Source organism: Panthera uncia, chromosome B4 (genome assembly GCF_023721935.1).
Source record: "Panthera uncia isolate 11264 chromosome B4, Puncia_PCG_1.0, whole genome shotgun sequence".
In the NCBI taxonomy this organism is placed as follows: Eukaryota; Metazoa; Chordata; class Mammalia; order Carnivora; family Felidae; genus Panthera; species Panthera uncia.
The window spans coordinates 30,333,856-30,352,632 of record NC_064809.1 but is presented as its reverse complement, the minus strand read 5'-3'; the positions used below and the strand labels follow the sequence as shown (position 1 = coordinate 30,352,632).

Sequence of the window (18,777 nt, the reverse complement as noted above, 5' to 3'; positions counted from 1 at the left end):
AATAGATAAAAATAAATAAACCACTGCTTATATTCTCATCATAGCCTTTACTCATTGCGGATTAGTAGTGAAGCATCTCTTTTAACATTATTTACCACTGTAGCTATTTGAATTCCCAAAATTATTTTGGGTGATTTCATATGAAAATAGAAAACCAGGGGCGCCTGGGTGGCGCAGTCGGTTAAGCGTCCGACTTCAGCCGGGTCACGATCTCGCGGTCCGTGAGTTCGAGCCCCGCGTCAGGCTCTGGGCTGATGGCTCGGAGCCTGGAGCCTGTTTCCGATTCTGTGTCTCCCTCTCTCTCTGCCCCTCCCCCGTTCATGCTCTGTCTCTCTCTGTCCCAAAAATAAAAAAATAAATAAAAAAAAAAATAAATAAATAAAAAAAAAGAAAACCAGGGGCGCCTCACTTGGATAAGTATCTGACTTCTGCTCAGGTCATGATGTCACAGTTTGGGAGTTCAATCCCCGCATCAGGCTCTGTGCTGACAGTTCAGAGCCTGGATCCCGTTTCAGATTCTGTGTCTCATTCTCTCTCTGCCCCTCCCCCACTTGTGCACTAGCTCACTCTCTCTCTCAAAAATAAATAAATGTAAAAAAAATTTTTTTTAAATAGAAAACCTGACATCCTTTAGTTATTAGTTATGACATGTCCCAATCCAAAAAATAGTTTTTTGACCATACACATCCACGAAGCCTGAATATGACTCAAGATATAAATATGGAACAATTGAAAAGACAATGTCATTTCAAATGTGTTCTCCTACCAGGTTAAGATCTATTTAGATAGTTAAAGTAAATTAGATTCTTCTGAGCATGGGTCTGAGATTACATTTGATTTCATTTTTGCTAACTTCCTCCCCTTTCCTTTCTACCTGCTATCATCCTTGGGAGATGGAGTCTTGAATAAATGCTGTTCACATAGGAAGAGCCCAGCATAGATCTGTCCTCTGTCTCTACTAGCCCTGCCCTACCAAGCAACTTGAGACTGCATGTGTAGGCTCTCTTCCTGAGAAGCAGGGAGTCTGGGGATAATGCCAAGGGTAAAATTAGCTGGTCCCATGATGTGCTATTTTGACTTCTGACTCCAAGCTCTGAACCTAGTTGCTTGCCTTTCAGAGATGCTGTTGGCCACATTTGGGCTAGCTGGGGAAATGAAGCAGAGTGATTGGTATTTGGAGCCGAGGTGTGAATTCAGTGCTTGCTGCCTCTTATTGGGTTGTCTTTCAGGTGTGCCTAGGGACAAAGCCCCCATTGGCTCATTTCCACCACAAAAAGATTAGGCTTCAAACTCCTAATAGAATATATTTAATTAAATGATCTGTGTAACTTCAGGCTCACTTAGCTTCCATTATGGTGACCAAGTGTCTGAAGTAATGTTTGGCTTTCTATTGTATTTTTGCTCCAGTGGTACCTCCCCTTAGGCTTTAAAGGTTGATATTGAACAGTGTAGTGTGGGAGTTTCCCAAACAATGTTTAGCAGTAGAAAAAGGGTTCCACAATGCAAATCTCTTTGAGAAACACTTGGTTAAGCCAATTGATGCATATTTCTTTACTCCATTATATCTCAAAACTCTAATTATGTTAATGTACCTTGTGAGTTACCAAGATATGAATAGAGATTCATCATTTCCTAACTCATTTATTCACAGAACATCCCCCTTCACTTTTTGTTTTCTGTGGAATACTAACATCTCAGAATTCAGTCACTTGGGAAATACTGGCAAAGACCATTGGCTCCTGGGTCAGCCATATCCAGCTCATTCATCTAACTGACTGTGGAACTCAAGGTTGATTGTTTCCCAGAATCATGAGCAAATGTAGAACCACTGTTGGTGATCTGTCTATATTTCATGGCTTCTGTTTTGTCTACTTATGCATCTTATTTCTGTTCTGTCTTTCATTTTCCATTGTTTTCTTCCCCTCATGTTTTTACCTGTTTAAAACATGTACCTTTTTAAGGTCTACATCTAATGTATTCTAATTCTAAATCTATACACAATTTGAAAGAAAAAACATAAATTTAAGCCCGGAAAATAAAAATTTATCTGTAATAACATCACTGTTAACATACTAGACTATGCCTTTCCAATTTATTTCCTATAAAATATGTATTTCCACACATGCATACTTTCAAAAAGCTAAATCTATTTTCATTTTGATTTATTTTGCATTTTTGTACATTCTTAGAAAACCATGTTAAATTTTTTTCTGGAACAAGGTCAAGTCTGTATGAACAGATGGATGGATGGGAAGGAAGGACAGAAAGAAGGAAAAAGGTCTGAAAGATGAAATCTCTGTACTATCTGGCCAGATTCCTCAACTCTGAAATATTTACTTCATATGTTATTCATTCTATTATATATATGATGCTAACTGGCTTGCATTTTGTATTACTCAGCAAGGGATACCTGTTCTGATATTCTTATCTGTATCTATGTAGTAAGTTGTTCTTGGAAGTATTTTAAAGGGGACTGAATGATTCTAGTGGAGACATGAAAAAGTTAAGTGAATTTCTTATGAAATTCTCCCAGTATGTGAAGGATATTTATAAATCTGCTAAGGAAATGTATGGCTAGAAATGTTCCATTATTCAAAGAGATAATCCTTCTTAAAAGCTCGTGTTTCCAGTACTGGGGCCATTAAACTGTATGTGCTGCATGTGCTACACCCAGTTCTCGGTGCATCATTTTGCAACTTTGTGTGGCATTTCTGCATATGGTTCCCATTCACTGGCATTTCTTTTTTCGGTTTTACCAGTTGTTTCCAATATCTGCTTTGTGTAATTACTTGAAATTTTGATAGAAACTTTTTTTGTGGTGTTTCTTAGTTGGTAAGATCCTTTTCAAAAGATGCAGAAGTTAACATTTAAGCTAACATTTAAAAATATTATAATGTAGTAGTAAAGTGTGTTTAAAGTGCATGGATAAAAAGTTTGTGAAATTACAGGAGAAACAATCAATAAAGCAGTAATAGGTGTATTCCCCGTGTATCTGAAAGAGAAGAGAAATTTTTACTCATTTTGGCTTCAAACTTAGTATTCAGGCTCCCTGAATTCTGACCGTAGAACCCAGGTAACCTGGATAATCTTTGCATTTAGATCACATATTGTCATTCGAACAAAGCTTAACTTTTAAAAAGTAACCTCTTAGAAAATCTACATTTTTCTATCCTGTAGCAGAATTTTCCATATTTTCTCTGGCCTCTTCAGTCCTTCAGAAAAATCACCTCTAATCACTGAAATTAGTTTCATCAGACATTTTTTAGAAAAATTTATTGTTGCAGGTGAACAAAAATTTTAAACAGTCTATTAACTATGTGGAAGTTCACTAGTTAGACCAATATTGAGCATGTGTATGTGTGTGTGTGTGTGTGCATGTGTGTGTTTGGAATGGATTTTGTTGAGAGAACATAACTGGAGTAGGAAGAGGCAGTTTTGTATTTGATGAGAACCGTCTTAGATGTATTTGGCATTGCAGCATCTGTTTGAGTTGGAAATAACTGTAGGTGCTTTGTTACTCATAGTCAGAACATAATGTGAGTGGATGAGTATCTGTAAGACTGTGTGTGTTTTGGTTTGTGAAAAATTATTCTAGTGTTTCATTAGTCAGCATAAAGAGAAGTTTTTGTCGTTTCACAATATGTTACACATACCATATGATGGTCTAAATTTTGTGTTATGTTGTTCTTCCTTCTCTCAGGGATCCCTTACCTTTGTTAAGAGGGAGAAAAGATTTAAGTCTGTTAACATTACAAAATTGATATAAGGCAATACAACCAATGCGAAAATAGCTAACTGCAGAGCTTTGGGAAGGTAATAGGTTGACAGGCTAGAGTTAATAATGAACACTCTCCAGAGATGGTAATTTGGAGTCTAGATCTAGTTCTTAAGAACTTAGGTATTTAGCAAAGTGGAGAAATTCTACACCCATATGTAGGCACAGGGGCTCATAGGAAGGAGGTGTTCTTCTAACTCCTTAGATTCTGTGGTTTTGTGTTAGTCATTTGTGGTATCTCTGTGAATGCTTTTTTTTTTTTTTAAATCTCTTTTTCAACTTTTAGCCATATGTATATACATATATATGTGTGTGTATGTATATATGTATATATGTATATATTCAAATATATACATATATGTATATATTCAAATATGCACTTATATTCATATATACATATATATGTTTATTTTAGAGAGAGAGAGAGAGAGAGAGAGAGCATGAGCAGGGGAGAGGGGCAGGGGGAGAGAGAGAGAGAATCTAAAGCAGGCTCTGCTCTCAGCACAAAGCTGGATGTGGTGCTCAATCCCATGACTGTGAGCCAAAACCAAGAGTTGGATGCTCAACCAATTGAGTCACCCAGGCGAACCACCATTTAATATTTTAAAACTGATATCATTTCACTTTTAGTATTAAGGGATGAAGCTTAACTTTTCCCCACCTATTGTACGATTCCACTGTGGATTTGTACAACTTGCCATTTTCCCTTGAACAGGAAATGTACCTTCAAAACAGTTGGTCCTAGTCATGAATTTTTTTTTTTTTCGGGACCCATTTAGAATATGGAAGTCTTTTCGTCTCAATTATCTTTTACCTCAATATTACCAAGAGATAAAATCCCACTTAAAATGATGGCTGTTTTCAAAGTAAGAAATTTAGTGGAATATTGTCCCTCTCTTCGGAGTTTGGCATTGATGCCAAATTGGAAGCTTCTGTATTGGGAGGAGCCAGTTGTGGGATTTATGTAGCAGGGTTGCCTGATGGATTGAGGAGTTGAGCCACAGTATTTCTGAAGTCTTCCATCTGATGAGGTGTTTTAAGGGGCAAATACAGCATTCATTCAGTTGACCACAAGCTACTATTAAACTGAACCATTGCTTCCAGTTATATTGTAGTTTAAATTTCATTCTGCCATGCATTTAGGTTTTATTTGATGAATGTCTGTAATACTGATTTTCAGAGAGAGGAAGTACTGTGAGGAAAAGATCTTTGTTCCCAGAATGAGGCTTCTGGATGGCAGGCCAATAAGTTGGGGATAAAATGTTTCCCAAAAGAGTTGATTGCAAGGTTTTAAACATTGTTTTGAAGATATTTAACAACTATCTGATATGTAGCAATGCAACATTCATTTTAATGTTTTTTTGGAAACTAATATTAGTATATTTTATCTTCTGCAGACATTTACAGCATTTTTATTAACATTATTAAAGGTCAATTTCTATTTCTTGGAGTGTTCTAAAAAATGCACCATGGTTGTTCCATGTATCGAAGTTTTGTTACATTGGAGGTGACGTATTTAGGATTTAAGTAGACCATTGATTTCCATCCTGAGGAGTTGGTCACTCGGTAGTGATTCTCATGCCTGTACCTTTTCTGGATATATGAAGACCATACTTCATAGTCATAAAACAGTTATTTTCATCTTACTCTACTGCAATTAGTGCTAAAAGCCATTTATTGTAAAAGCAAAAAATCCTAATGAATAGAAATGTTACAAGAACAGAAGTCTTGTGTGTCTTCATCATGCATCATCCATTTTAATTAGAGAAAAAGGTGGTGAACACTGTGACAAGAGTCTAGAATTAAAATCATTAATTGATGTCAAGCTGAAGAGAGACTGTTAGCATGAATTTAGTGACAGCAGGAAAGAAATTAACCTTATTACTTTATTTAGTATATTACATTATTTTGTGTATTGTTTTCTACGCAGGTTCAAGGCAATTTCATTATCATAGTGCAAGATACTTTTCTTTTTTTTTTTACCAAAAGGGTGAGAATATTTATGTTCGAACATAACAGACTGATATGATAAATTCTTCACTTGTTAAAAGTCTTACAAAGTTTTAAAAGTTTTGCTTTTGTTTATATTTCAAGAGCAGGAAAATAGTGCATGATGATGTTGCCCATCAACATCAGTCACTACGGCTGTCTGCTCTCAGAATAGTTCTCTTGTATAACTATGAAGGACTATCTGAAACGCTTACAGCAATAGACATTTATTTCTTTGGCTAAGTTTTGGGCTAATCAGTTACTTCTGTGATTGCTGAAGTTTGGCCCAAGATAAATAGGAGGGATAATGCTAAACAACAACCTGACTGTTCAGAAAAACGAATGGCTCTCACATCTTAGAGATAATTTGTGACCTGAGGGTCATGATAAAAGAATAGAAGAGGTGTCCTTTCATAGCACTGACCATCTGGAACTATTAAAGGCTGAACTGCAGTATAATCACTGTCTTTTTTTTTTTAAGTTTCCTTAAGAAACTATATTATTTTCATTAAGATGCCAAAGATATTTTCTCCCCTGATCCAAATATTTCTTTTCTAATATAAATCTCTCAAGAAATAATGAAAATATATTACATGTAAATATAACATGGTTGCGTTCCAGAGTCCCATTTCTCACTTTACAATAAACAAGACATTCAAGTATAAGAGTATATAATAAAGAAAATCATTTGTTAATTTGACTGTGAATTGTCACTACAATTCACAAACCATAGTGTGTTCCTCGTTTTAAAAATCTACTTTTCAGTGCCATTTGCACAGCAGCAGGCTTCATTAGCAATGATTCCTAGAATGAACTTGAAAATGCACGTTAGTCCAAGCTGGTAACCAGATTCTTTAGCCTGCTGTGGCACTAGCCCCACTTCCTGAGCCACAGGTATGCTGCAGTTTCATTCTGAGGTTTCCGTCACAAGTGTGAGCTGCCAGGGAAGAAAGGGATGCAAATAGCTTTTGTGGCTTGGGGATAAATTCATTGGTGACGACAAGGTAAACAATAAAAATATTAAGTTCATATGTTATTGGAGCTTAGACAAAAATTAATGCCTTTAGACGGTGCTATAGACGTGACTATGTTTATTGGATTCAATGATTAGTGGCAACTAGTAATAATGTACAAATTTGGGTAAAAGAAAGCAAATGGGACTGGGCTTTATGAATAGTACCGCATGCTACTGTTGAGCACTTCTTCTGAGCAATTGACTTGATAGAAATTGAGTCCCAAAATGAAGATTAGTTTCTGTGTAATTTGGAACAAAAGAGCATTCAGTTCCAGGGCCCGTCAATAATATATTGAAACAATTGTGCAAGAAGTTTGGGGAGATTATTTAGGTTTTGTGCTTCCCTTGAGAAGAGAATGTTCACATTCTCTTTTTCTGGTGGCTTCTTCTGTTAACAGGGCTGCATTTTCTAACATAAGTAAACTGGATTTTCTTCACTTTCCGTGGACTGAAGTTCAGCTACCATAGGGTTCACTCATTTATAAACCAATCCATTACTGTCTTTGATTTTAGGGGGTTCTCCTAAAATATGGAGAGTTTGGCTTTATATCTATGGTAGCCCTCCAAATTTCTACAGGTTCCCAAACTTCAAGACTTATGTGAATGCCCAGTCATCCTGGATATTACCTGTAGTTAGGTGATTGTCTGATGGTATCACATATAGTAGTAAAGTGGATTGTCAGATAAGTGATCATAAATGAGCTTCAAATAATATCCCATTGAATTGAAGAAAGAAGTAATTTCTCCCTTCTGTAGTTTTTCCTGCCTGAATACAGAGTCAAAAAGACAGTATGATGCAAAGAATAAAATTATCTCTGAACTTATATGAACTTTTCATCATGAATATCTAATATTTAGTAGTAATCAGCCTTTATAATAACATCCTTGACTGTTATAATCACTCCTAAATGAATAAGTAGACTAGACTATAATAAGAATTCTAGTATAAATTTAGCTAAATTTGACATTAGAATTTGACTTACTATTTCTCCTATGGGTATTATGTCTGTGGGACTTTTATTTATTAGAATCTAGGACCCTTCCTGATTAAAAAAAAAAATTAACTTTTCAGTAGTCTCTTATAAATTAAGTTATTGGTTTTCACCTCATGAAATAAGGTCCTTCTAGGGAAGTTTTGGGAAAATGTGAAGCGTTTTTGCTTGCCTCCATGTCTGAGGACACTGCTTGATGACATTCAGCGATAAGCAGTTGTGCAAGAAGTTGTGCACAGTAACAAATTATCCTTTCTCAAATGTCACTGGACCCCTGTTGAGGAGCACTAAGCTAGGTGAATTTAAGTACTTCCATTTCATAGCCTGGAAATAAAAGAAATTAGAAAAAAATGACCTAGCAGTTCCAAAATTCAGATAAACAAGACTGGCATAATGGTGATAGCCTTGATGTAAGAAGAAAACAAGGGAGAAAAATGCAAATTTTGCTTGCAATGCTGTGTGACAACTTTCTGGGTTTTTAAAAACTTTTTATTTTGGATTAATTTTTGATTGACAGGAAGTTGCAAAGACAGTACAAAGAAGTCTTGTGTAGCCTTTATCCAGTTACCCTAAACTGTTACATCATACATGCCTATAGTACAATATCTAAACCAGGAAACTGGCATTGGTGCCATGTGTATACATAGTTCTGTGTCATGTAATCACATGTGTGGTTCATGTAACCACCAATGCAATTAAGAAACAACTGTTCCATTGCAAAGATCTTCCTCGTGCTAATCTGTTATGGTCACACCCACCCCCCTGCTCTCACCGTTGCTAAACCCCACCGTGATCACCATCACCCCATTGTGTTCTGTTCACCATGTCTATAATTTTGTCATTTTGAGAATGCTATATAAATGAATTCTTATAACATGTGACCTTTGAGATTGACTTTTTTTTCCCACATAGTTTAATAATGCCCCTGAGATTGATTCCAGTTGCTGTGTATATTAATAGTCTGTTCATTTGTATTGCTGTGTGGTACTCTTTGATAAGGATATGCTTTGGTTTGCTTGACCATTCACTTATTGTTGCATATTTTGGTTATTTCCTGTTTTCGAATATTAGAAACAAAGTGTCTATGAACAATTGTGTACAGGTCTTTGCATGGACTTAAGTTTCTATTTCTTTGGGATAAATGCCCAGAAGTGCAATTGCTGAATGGGATGGTAAGTGCATGTCTAGTTTTGTGAGAAACTGCGAGACTGTTTTACAGCTGATGGTACCATTTTACATTTCCACCAGTAATGTATGTTAGATGCAGTTTCCTTGCATCCTTGCTAGCATTTGATATTCTCACTTTTTTAGCTGATCTGATAGGTGTGTAGTGGTAGCTCATTTTGGTCTTAATTTGCATTTCCCTAATGGCTGCTGTTGTTGAACATTTTTATCTGCTTATTTGTTATCAGTATATACTTTTCAGAGAAATAAATTGCTTCTTGTCTTTTGCCCTTCTAATTGGATTGTTGTTCTCATTGTTGAGTGTTAGGTATTCCCTGTATATTCTGGACATGACTTCTTTGTCAAATATGTGGTTTACAAATATTTTCTCTTGGTCTGTACTTGTCTTTTCATTGTCCTATTAGAGCCTTTCAGAGAGGAAATGCTTTTAGTTTTGGTGACGTTGAATTTATTTGTCTTTTCTTTTATGGATGATGCTTTTAGTATTCCTAAGAATTATTCTGCAAGTGTTAGGTCCTGACAATTTTCTTCTAAAGTATTAAAGTATTACATTTTTACATTTAAATTTATAATCCATTTTGGGTTATTTTGTATAACGTACGATGTTTAAATCCAGGGTACTTTGTTTTTTGTTTTGTTTTGTTTTTGTTTTTGCATAAGAATATTTAATTGTTCCAGCACTATTTATTGAAAAGAATGCTTTATTCTATTGAATTGATTTTGCACAATTAAAAGAAATCAGTTGGCCATACTTGGCTATTTCTGGATTCTTTATTCTGTTCCTCTGATCTGTGTATCTATCCCTCCACAGATACCACATAGTCTTGATTACCATGGCTGTATTCCATCTCAAAATCAGGAAGTGTGATTTTTCCCAGTTTATTATTCTTTTTTTTTTTTTTTTTTTTTTACAATTGTTTAGCTACTCTATCCTTTTTCTTTCTATATAAATTTGAAAATAATCTTGTCTATATCTGCAAGAATCTTCCTGGGGTTTTTATAGGAATTATATTAAGCCTGGATTTCAACTTGGAGAGAATTGACTTCTTTACTATGTTGAGTCTTTGATTCATGATCACAGTAAATCTCTCCATGTTTTAGATTTTCTTTGATATTTTTCATCAACATTGTATAGTTTTCAGCATACAAGTTGTATGCATGTTTTGTTAGATTTATCTATATATGTTTATACATATCTATAAACCAACCTTTAGTTTATCTGTGTATCTGTATATTTATGTATATATTCCATTTTTTAGTGCTTGTAAATGACATCATATTCTTAATTTCAGCACCCATGTTCGTTGACAGCATATAGAAATACAATGGATTTTTGTGTATTAATGATGTATCTTGTTACTTTGCTGAACTCGATCTTTAGTTCTAGGAAACTTTGAGATTTCTTGGGGTTTTCTGTGTATGTAGACCTGCAAATATATCATTATGTCATCCACAATTATTTCTTTTTTCCCAATCTGTGTACCACCCATTTCTTTTTCTAGGCTGATTGCACTGTCTAGAATTTCCAGCACTATGAGGGAGCAGACATCCCTACCCTTTTCTTCGTCTTAAGATTCAGTTTTTGGGGCTCCCGGGTGGCTCAGTTGGTTAAGAATCTGACTTGGGCTCAGGTCATGGTCTCGTGGTTCATGGGTTCTAGTCCTGTGTTGGGCTCTGTGCTGACAGCTCAGAGCCTGGAGCCTGCCTTGGATTCTGGGTCTCCCTCTCTCTCTACCCCTCCCCCACTCATGTTCTGTCTCTCTCTCTCTCTCTCAAAAAAAGAAACATTATAAAATATTTAAAATAAAAAAAAGATTCAGTTTTTCTCCATGATGTATAATGTATGATGTTACTAATAGGTTTTTTGTAGATGCTCTTTATCAAGTTTAGGAAGTTAGTTATGCTCTATTACTAGTTTTTTTAGAGCTTCTGTCATGTTGGGTATTGAATTTTTTCAGATGCTTTTTCTGCATCAATTCATATGATCATGTGATTTTCTTCTTTAGCCTGTTAATAGGTTGGATTACACTGATTGATTTTTGAGTTGGACCAGCCTTGAATTACTACAATAAACATCACTTGGTCATGTTATATAATCTTTTTTACATAGTGCTAAATTCTACTTGGTAATATTTTGCAAAAGATTTTTAATTCTATATTCATGAGGGATATTGGTCCATAGTTTGTTTGTTTTTTAATTTTTTTATGCTTTCTGTGGCTTTTGTATCTTTTGTGTATTATTTTGTATATATATTTATGTCATTTATGCTAGCAGTGGTCTGCATCAGATATGATAAAAACAAATAACTTTGTCATGAAATGTTAAGCACAGTCTAAAATATTACTTTATATAAATAAGACTTCACTTTTAAGTATACATTTAAATTTGTAAATATTTAATAGAAATGCTTTTCCCAACAAAAATCATTAAAATTCTATTGAAAGTAGTTTAATTATTTTTAGATAGCTGAAATCAACCTAGGATATAAATTATATCAGTATATTATAGGTTGAAAAGGCCTTTCTACCAAGTAGCTCAATAAAATCTTAGGAAATATTTAAACAATCTTCAGTAAAAGTGGTTATTTATGATCTGTTTCTTAGTTATAACACACTCAAGATTTATTTTAGAATTTGATTGGAAGCATGCCTTCTTGTCCTTAATCTCAGGATTTACCAATTCTGTATACATCACATAAAATCAAAGCTGGTGTTATTAAACAGATCTTCTTTTGCCATTAATAGAGAAATTATGGGTGTGGATTATGTTTAGGCTTTGTAATATGTTGAATGTGTATGGTATATTTATAATGAGTAAGATGTATACATTATGCACTCACACATAAATATATAAATATATAGCATGTGTGTGAGTGTGTAACTTTAAGAAAAATCACTTCTTGCCTTAAAAAAATTCATGAGTAAGACCCAAGTGGGTGCCTAAAAACTATCTGTTACTGGCGAATTTCTTAAACTAATTAATAAATGACAATTTAAATGAAGTTGTAAACCACGACTATGCCTTACTGACGTGAACAAAAGCTATCTGAAGTGATTATTTCAGAGCATGCATGACGTTACCTTGACAATCCAAAATGTATATAACATTGTTTATACCATCAATCTTCTTATAGCTGCATGAAATAAAATATATTTTATGACCTATTTTGATGAATATTTCTGTATATACAGTTCTTAGAAAAGACATAGTTTCTCTTGTTTCAACTTGGTTCTAATTTTACAGGATTCAAGCCAAAACTCGTGAATTTAGAGAGCGACAAGCTCGAGAGCGTGACTATGCTGAAATCCAAGATTTTCATCGGACATTGGGTTGTACTGATGAGTTGCTGTATGGGGGAATGTCTTCCTACGAAGGCTCGGTGGCTCTCAACACCAGACCCCAGAGCCCAAGAGAAGGGCATATGATGGATACTCTGTATGCCCAAGTGAAGAAGCCACGGAATTCCAAACCTTCGTCTGTAGACAGGTAGGCTGCAGGAGCAATCAAGGTATTGCTTCCAAATCAACTTTTATATAGTTTTTGACAAGGGAGTAGATTGTTCATCAATTCTCAAACCACGGCTGCCTTTTATTAATGGCCTTTAGAAAGCCGTTGTGTCTAAAAGTATTGAGTTTACACAAATCAAAGCCTAATGGAAAGAGGAGCAGAGGTTTTGACAGCTTTTCTAATGATTCCAACATATTTCATCTTGTTCTTAAAATGGTCTCAGACTGGAGAACTAACCTTTACTTTGTAATTCTGAATTTCCTTTTGTTGCTAACAGCACCTCTAGTTATGGTAATTAAACAGATGGGGAATGCCGTGATTTGTTTGACTTATGATTTAAAGGACCTATTTTTTTTTTTTTTTTTTGGTAACATGATTTTCTATTATGAAAGAATTAGTGAATGAGATGTTTAATATAGTCAGTCTTCAAATTGCTTGTTAATAGCCGCAGACCATAGGTGTGATTATGTATATTAGTATAGCACAAAGGAATGAAATGTTGACTTTCAATTAACAGCTACATATTTATTTCAGAATTTAACTGACTATATTTTTATTAATGGCTATATATTATTTCAAATTCTGAAACATTTAAAAAACCTATTTTTCTGCCTCTCCGTTTGTATAGTCAAACACCTTATAAAGTTTAGTTCATGAAGAAAATAATTATCATTCATTTTTAACTGAAACATATGCCTGTTATTGTCATAAACAATAGCTAATCTCATCATGCATTATAATAGTTTCTTATAATCATTGCTTTCCAGGGGAGCTAGGCTTTGAACATTCAAAATAGGTTTCACTTAAAAGGTGTGGTTCTCAAGACTTAGCCTGCATCAGAACGACCTGGAGGGCTTCTTCAAACACAGATTGCTTAACCCTTCCCCAGACTTTTGATTCAGTAGACCTGGAATGGAGTAGTGCCTAAAATTTGCATTTCTACAAAGTTTTCTGGTCCGATGCTGTGCCGCTGGTCTGTGGTACTGCACTTTACAGACCTCTGCAAAACTGCAGAGGAGTTGGAATTATTTCATCTGTAGCACACACGTGTTATCTTGCTGCTACATTTTGCAAGCAGCCTATGTTTTAGTTATTTACTTCCAGCTATTTTTAATAGAGGTTTGCAAACATAACAGGTAAGCTTCCGGCAAACCCAGAAGGAAGCATTTTAAAGAGTAGCAAAAGGGGAAGCAGACGTTAAGGTAAAACTCTATCTAGTCAGATTATTTTTGTTTTCTTTCTTTCTTTCTTTCTTTCTTTCTTTCTTTCTTTCTTTCTTCTCTCTCTTTCTTTCTTTCTTTTGGCTGGATTTTAGGTTTTCTTCATTGTTTTATGAAAATCTATTTGATGTTGACCCTGATGAGTAAGTAATATAAGTTAACATAGAAGGTTATGGTTTATTTAAACCACATTGGTGTGGTCACTTTGAAGATTCGAAGTGCTTGTTAACTAACATTGATGTGTCAAGACTCAAAGAATAAGTTCATTATCAGTAACAGTAACATTTTCTTAAGAAATCTCTTACTTGTTTTTTGCTGTACTTGTAAAAGCTGTGTGTAAAAGGTCAGATCACACTTGAAGGCCATGAATGTCCCATCGAGTGTGTTTTCTTGGGAGAAAGGGCAGCAGAAACACTGGCATTGCTTATTGGTAACTTTCGAAAGAACTGAAAGAAAATTAATGTTGTATTGATCATTGATAAAAATATGAATCATTCCCAACAGCTTCTGCATCTAGTTTAAAAATCTGGTAAAGTAGGGGATGTTCTTATAGTGGTTTGTTCACATGGCTTTGGAGTCCCACCTGCCATGGAAGATGGGAGTCAGGAGGGATCTCTCCAGTCCCTGAGGGCCGGAAGCGATTGTTTAAATTCCAGTCTGAAACCCAGTGCCCTGCAAGAGTCTAAATCTCCCCTGAAGATGTCTGCAAATTTTCAAAAGGGCTTATGTGCTCAGAGCACCATTTGCTACTGTGCTTCAGCATCCCGGCCTGTGGTCTCGGCTCTGCACCGTGCTGACCCCACACTAAAACTCAGCCTCCTCACTAATTTCCATCAAAAAGCCACTAGGGGACACCTGGGTGGCTCATTTGGTTAAGTGTCCAACTCTTGTTTTCCGCTCAGGTCATGATCTCAAGATTCATGAGTTTGAGCCCTGCATAGGGCTTCATGCTGACAGCACAGAACCTGCTTAGGATTCTCTCTCTCCCTCTCTCTCTGCGCCTTCCCCACTGATACACACATTCTCACTTTCTCTCTCAAAATAACTAAATAAACTTAAAAAAACAAAAACAAAAAGCCTCTTGGCAAAACATTTCAGAGGAGGCTTTGTCTTGGGGATGAGTCAGACCAGACAGTGAACAGTTCAGAAATCACATCATAGATATCACTATATTCAAAAGCCCCTCTCGGCCTCACTCATGCATGGCCTTGACAGCTGTGTACCACTGGGGACCTTAAGTTCTCTGCATCTGTGCCCCCAAATGGTGATTGGACTAGAGGATTTCTAAGGCACTGCCAACTCAGGAGAGATATACTTATTTTTTTCTTTAAAAAGGATCACAGAAACTTTTTAGTTTTCTGCAATTCTTATTTTTGCAGAGGACAAGATGTCCATCAAACACCATTATGAAATTATATTAGTAATACAAGAACTTGGGACTTACTGCACCTGTAAAGTACATCTTTACCAACCAGTCACAGAATATGAATTTGGCTTGGAAATAGTGGTAACACCTCCATTGTCTTTTTCTGTCAGAAATAAAGTGGTTTAAAAGTGTTTCCCAGACTTGAGTAGTATAGAGACTCTTTTTAAAGGACAATCTCTTCATTCTGCAGTACAGAATTAAATAGTTTTGATTATAATGTTACTTAAATATGTATAAAAATAAAATAGGACTAAACTCCTTCTGTTTACAGCCATTATACAACTATAAAACCAAACATCTTTACAAATTAAATACAAACAAAACAGCAAAACCATTACATTCAAATGAACAACATTAATTTAATGTGGCCAATAATGTGTTTTAAAATCTAAACTCTTGCACAAATCATTAATACGGTCGTGGCTGCTCCATGGCAGGTTCATTTGGGTTTGCTTGTCTACCCCCACAAGCCCAGGGCTGACTCCATTCCCCTGTCTCTTTTCTCAGCAAAATTTCTGCAGTTCTTACGTGTGTGTGTACCCAGCTACCTTTGGCCTGTATGGTGCATCATTGAATCAATTACGCCTGAAGTCCAACCTTCTTTTAAGTATCAGTAATTTGAGACAGTGAAAAAACCATCTCTTGGTGCCTTCACGTTTGTTGACTTAAATCCAGACAGTGAAATAATACACTTATAAGGCGATCTAGAAATGATTATATTAACTTAAAAATAATCATTTGAATGAAATCATAAAACTTGAAACTCTTCAGAGTGTATTTCCTGTACAAAGAATATAGCCAATAAAGAAACTCCCATCAGTTCACTGGATTTCACCAAAATATCCAATTGGTGAACCGGTGCAACTTTACTATTCAAATTTTTGGATTTTGTGGGAGTATAGTAGTCAGTCGACAATCTGAAGTGTAGCCTGCATGTATTTCTGGGATTTTGATTGTTTAGTAAGAAAGCAGTATTCTGAGTTTCATTGCTTAATCATTTTGTTTTGATCCTATAGTCAGAAATGTGGATCTGATAGTTCTGCATGGAAATAGCCAGGGATAATTCATTAAATGCTGTGAATTTGATGACAAAATAGGATATTTTTTCAACTTCCACATATTATTTATAAAATGCTTCTTTTACAAGGTACCTTCATACTACATCTGGAAATATTTCTATGCCTGTTTAATTTGATTCACACATGAACTATCATCTGACTATATGTGTTGGTTACAGTGTCATTTTTACTACTTTTTATGAATGCCTTTTATTAATGCCCTTTTCATATTGGATTGCTGCTAAAGAGAAGCCAACCCCCCCCCCTTCTCTTTTATATGAATAACAAGGCTTAAAATCACAAAAACAGTGGTGTAGTTACATTTTATCCTGATTATAACCAGGGGCCTCAAAGATTTAGCCATGTAAATGATTCATGATGCTTCATTTCTTTGGCAAGATTGTATTTCCTGTTGGTCATTGTATCTTCAGCTGGCTAGAGTACTTGAGAGTCCGATCCAGTGCTTTCTGATACATTTCTCTCCACTGTGGAAGACATTCTACCTGCCTCACCAATACCTCTTCTTCCCCTCCTCTTTACTTAATAGAATCCCAATTTTGTTCAGGCTGGCAGTGTGCCCACATAAGAATTCAATTTCCCAGACTCCTTTGCAGTGAAAGGTGATCATGTGACATTCTAGCAAATGAGTTCGAAGTGGATCTAAGCTGGAACTTTCTATAAAGCAGGGTTTTTTTTTTTGTTTTTGTTTTTTTGTTTGTTTTTTTTTTGGAAAAAAGTGGAGTCAACTCAGCTTTTTCCCTTTGCCATTTTCCCTTCTTCCTGCCTAGAACTTGAATGAACGCTCCAAAGTGGGGTTGATCTAACCGTCTTGAGGATGATGGCCATGTGGAGGAAGAGAGACGCAACCTGGCCCCTTGAAACACTGTTCTAGTCCTAGCATGCCCACCCTCTTTGTCACCTGTATAACTGAGCCCCTCATTTAAGTCACCCTCCATCAAGGTTCTGTTTCATGGAGCCAAATAGCATTCTGAGTCTAGTAAGTTACACACAAGAGCCCAAAGGGAATGATCACCCTTAGATCAAGGCTATCTATTGGAGAACTATCCCCTGGTCAATTCATTTCCACAGTACTTTGTGAAAATAAGTAGTGGGCAAAAGTTTCCACTGATGCTCAATTAGCTCTTCTACTTTTCATTTTATTTACCCTCTACTTAAATAAACCTTATCAATCAAATGTCTGCTGGCAGACATCCTTCTTCACTCTGATACACCATTATCTCCTGGCAACTCCTAACCTCTATCAACAATCCTACTATAAAGTAGGAGGTGGTAGAATGTAATATATAAGAGCCTGAACCAAGGGGCACACTGCCCAAGTTTGGTTCTTGTTCATCTACCATCAGCTGTATAAACTCTATGCTTCATTTTCCTCATCTGTAAAGTGGGGATAATAATGACACTTACTTTACCAGGCTTATGGAGGACTAAGTCTGTTAATGCATATAAAGCACTTAGCACTATGCCTACTCCACTGTAAGCCCTATTTAAATGTTTAATGTTGCTATTGCTTTTAGGAAATGGGCGTTTCCTCAGGAAAGCACAGCATCCCCTCCTGGTTGCAGGAACAAGCAAAGAATGACACTGAAATGAATTGACCTAGGTTTTATTCCTTATACGTAACACACATGCAACAGTGTGTGCACGTACCTCTGCTGATACCACTTTAGTCATTGAGTAGCTTGGTCTCTAAGTATTCTCCATACATGACATCATGAACAGTTTCTCCTTAAATTAGGACTTCCTGGGTTCAGTATAAGCCATTGCTGAATGAGTCCTTCTTCAATGTAAGTACTTATAAGTGCTGGGTACTGTAAAATGGCTTATTTGAGAGTAAGTCAGGGGATAGTCCTGTAAGAATGTGATCTCTCAACTGATTTCAGCCCTTTGACAGTTTGAAGGACTTCATTTTGCGCTTTCCTGGAATTCCTTGAAGTTCTTTGTGTTCTCCTTTCATGAAATTCTTGCTGATTCCAAGCTTGCAAAGCTCCATGGAGATGTGGAGGCTTGAATTTCTAAAACCTTGTCTAAAATGTTAGCATTTTTACTTACACTAAGGTATCTTCAGGCAAGGCAGGCAGGCAGGAATCATGATCTTAAGAACTGTCACAGACTGCATTCTAGAACAGTGATTTTTCACATTTCAGCATGTATACAAACAACCTGGAATGCTTCTCACAAATGCAGTTTTGTGGCCCTCCCTTCATAGATATTTGGAGTCAGTAGGTCTGGTTGAGGGCTAAGAACCCAGATTTTCAACAAGCACCTCAGTTGACTGTAAAGCAACCGTTAGTCCATTCACCCTTTGGAAAGCACTATTTTTTTTTTTTTATGTTTATTTATTTTTGAGAGAGAGAGACACAGTGTGAGCAGGGAAGGGGCAGAGAGAGAGACACACACACACAGAACTTGAAGCAGGCTCCAGGCTCTGAGCTGTCAGCACAGAGCCCGACATGGGTCTCGGACTCACAAACTGCGAGATCATGACCTGAGTTGAAGTTGGATGCTCAACTGACTGAGCCACCCAGGCGCCCCTGGAAAGCACTTTTCTTGAGCTAATGAAAACAAACAAATAAAACGAAATTAGAACT

General features: G+C 36.0%; 1 protein-coding gene across 13 annotated transcripts in view; it reads left to right on the top strand.

Annotated features, from left to right (window-relative positions):
* Positions 1-18,777, top strand: part of PARD3 (par-3 family cell polarity regulator) — a 662,524-nt gene that overhangs the window by 493,916 nt on the left and 149,831 nt on the right. For all 13 annotated transcript variants that reach the window (XM_049626966.1, XM_049626964.1, XM_049626959.1 and 10 more), the window contains one exon: positions 12,201-12,443. In XM_049626966.1, the coding sequence (XP_049482923.1) occupies positions 12,201-12,443 (243 nt within the window). The remainder of the gene's footprint in view (positions 1-12,200; positions 12,444-18,777) is intronic.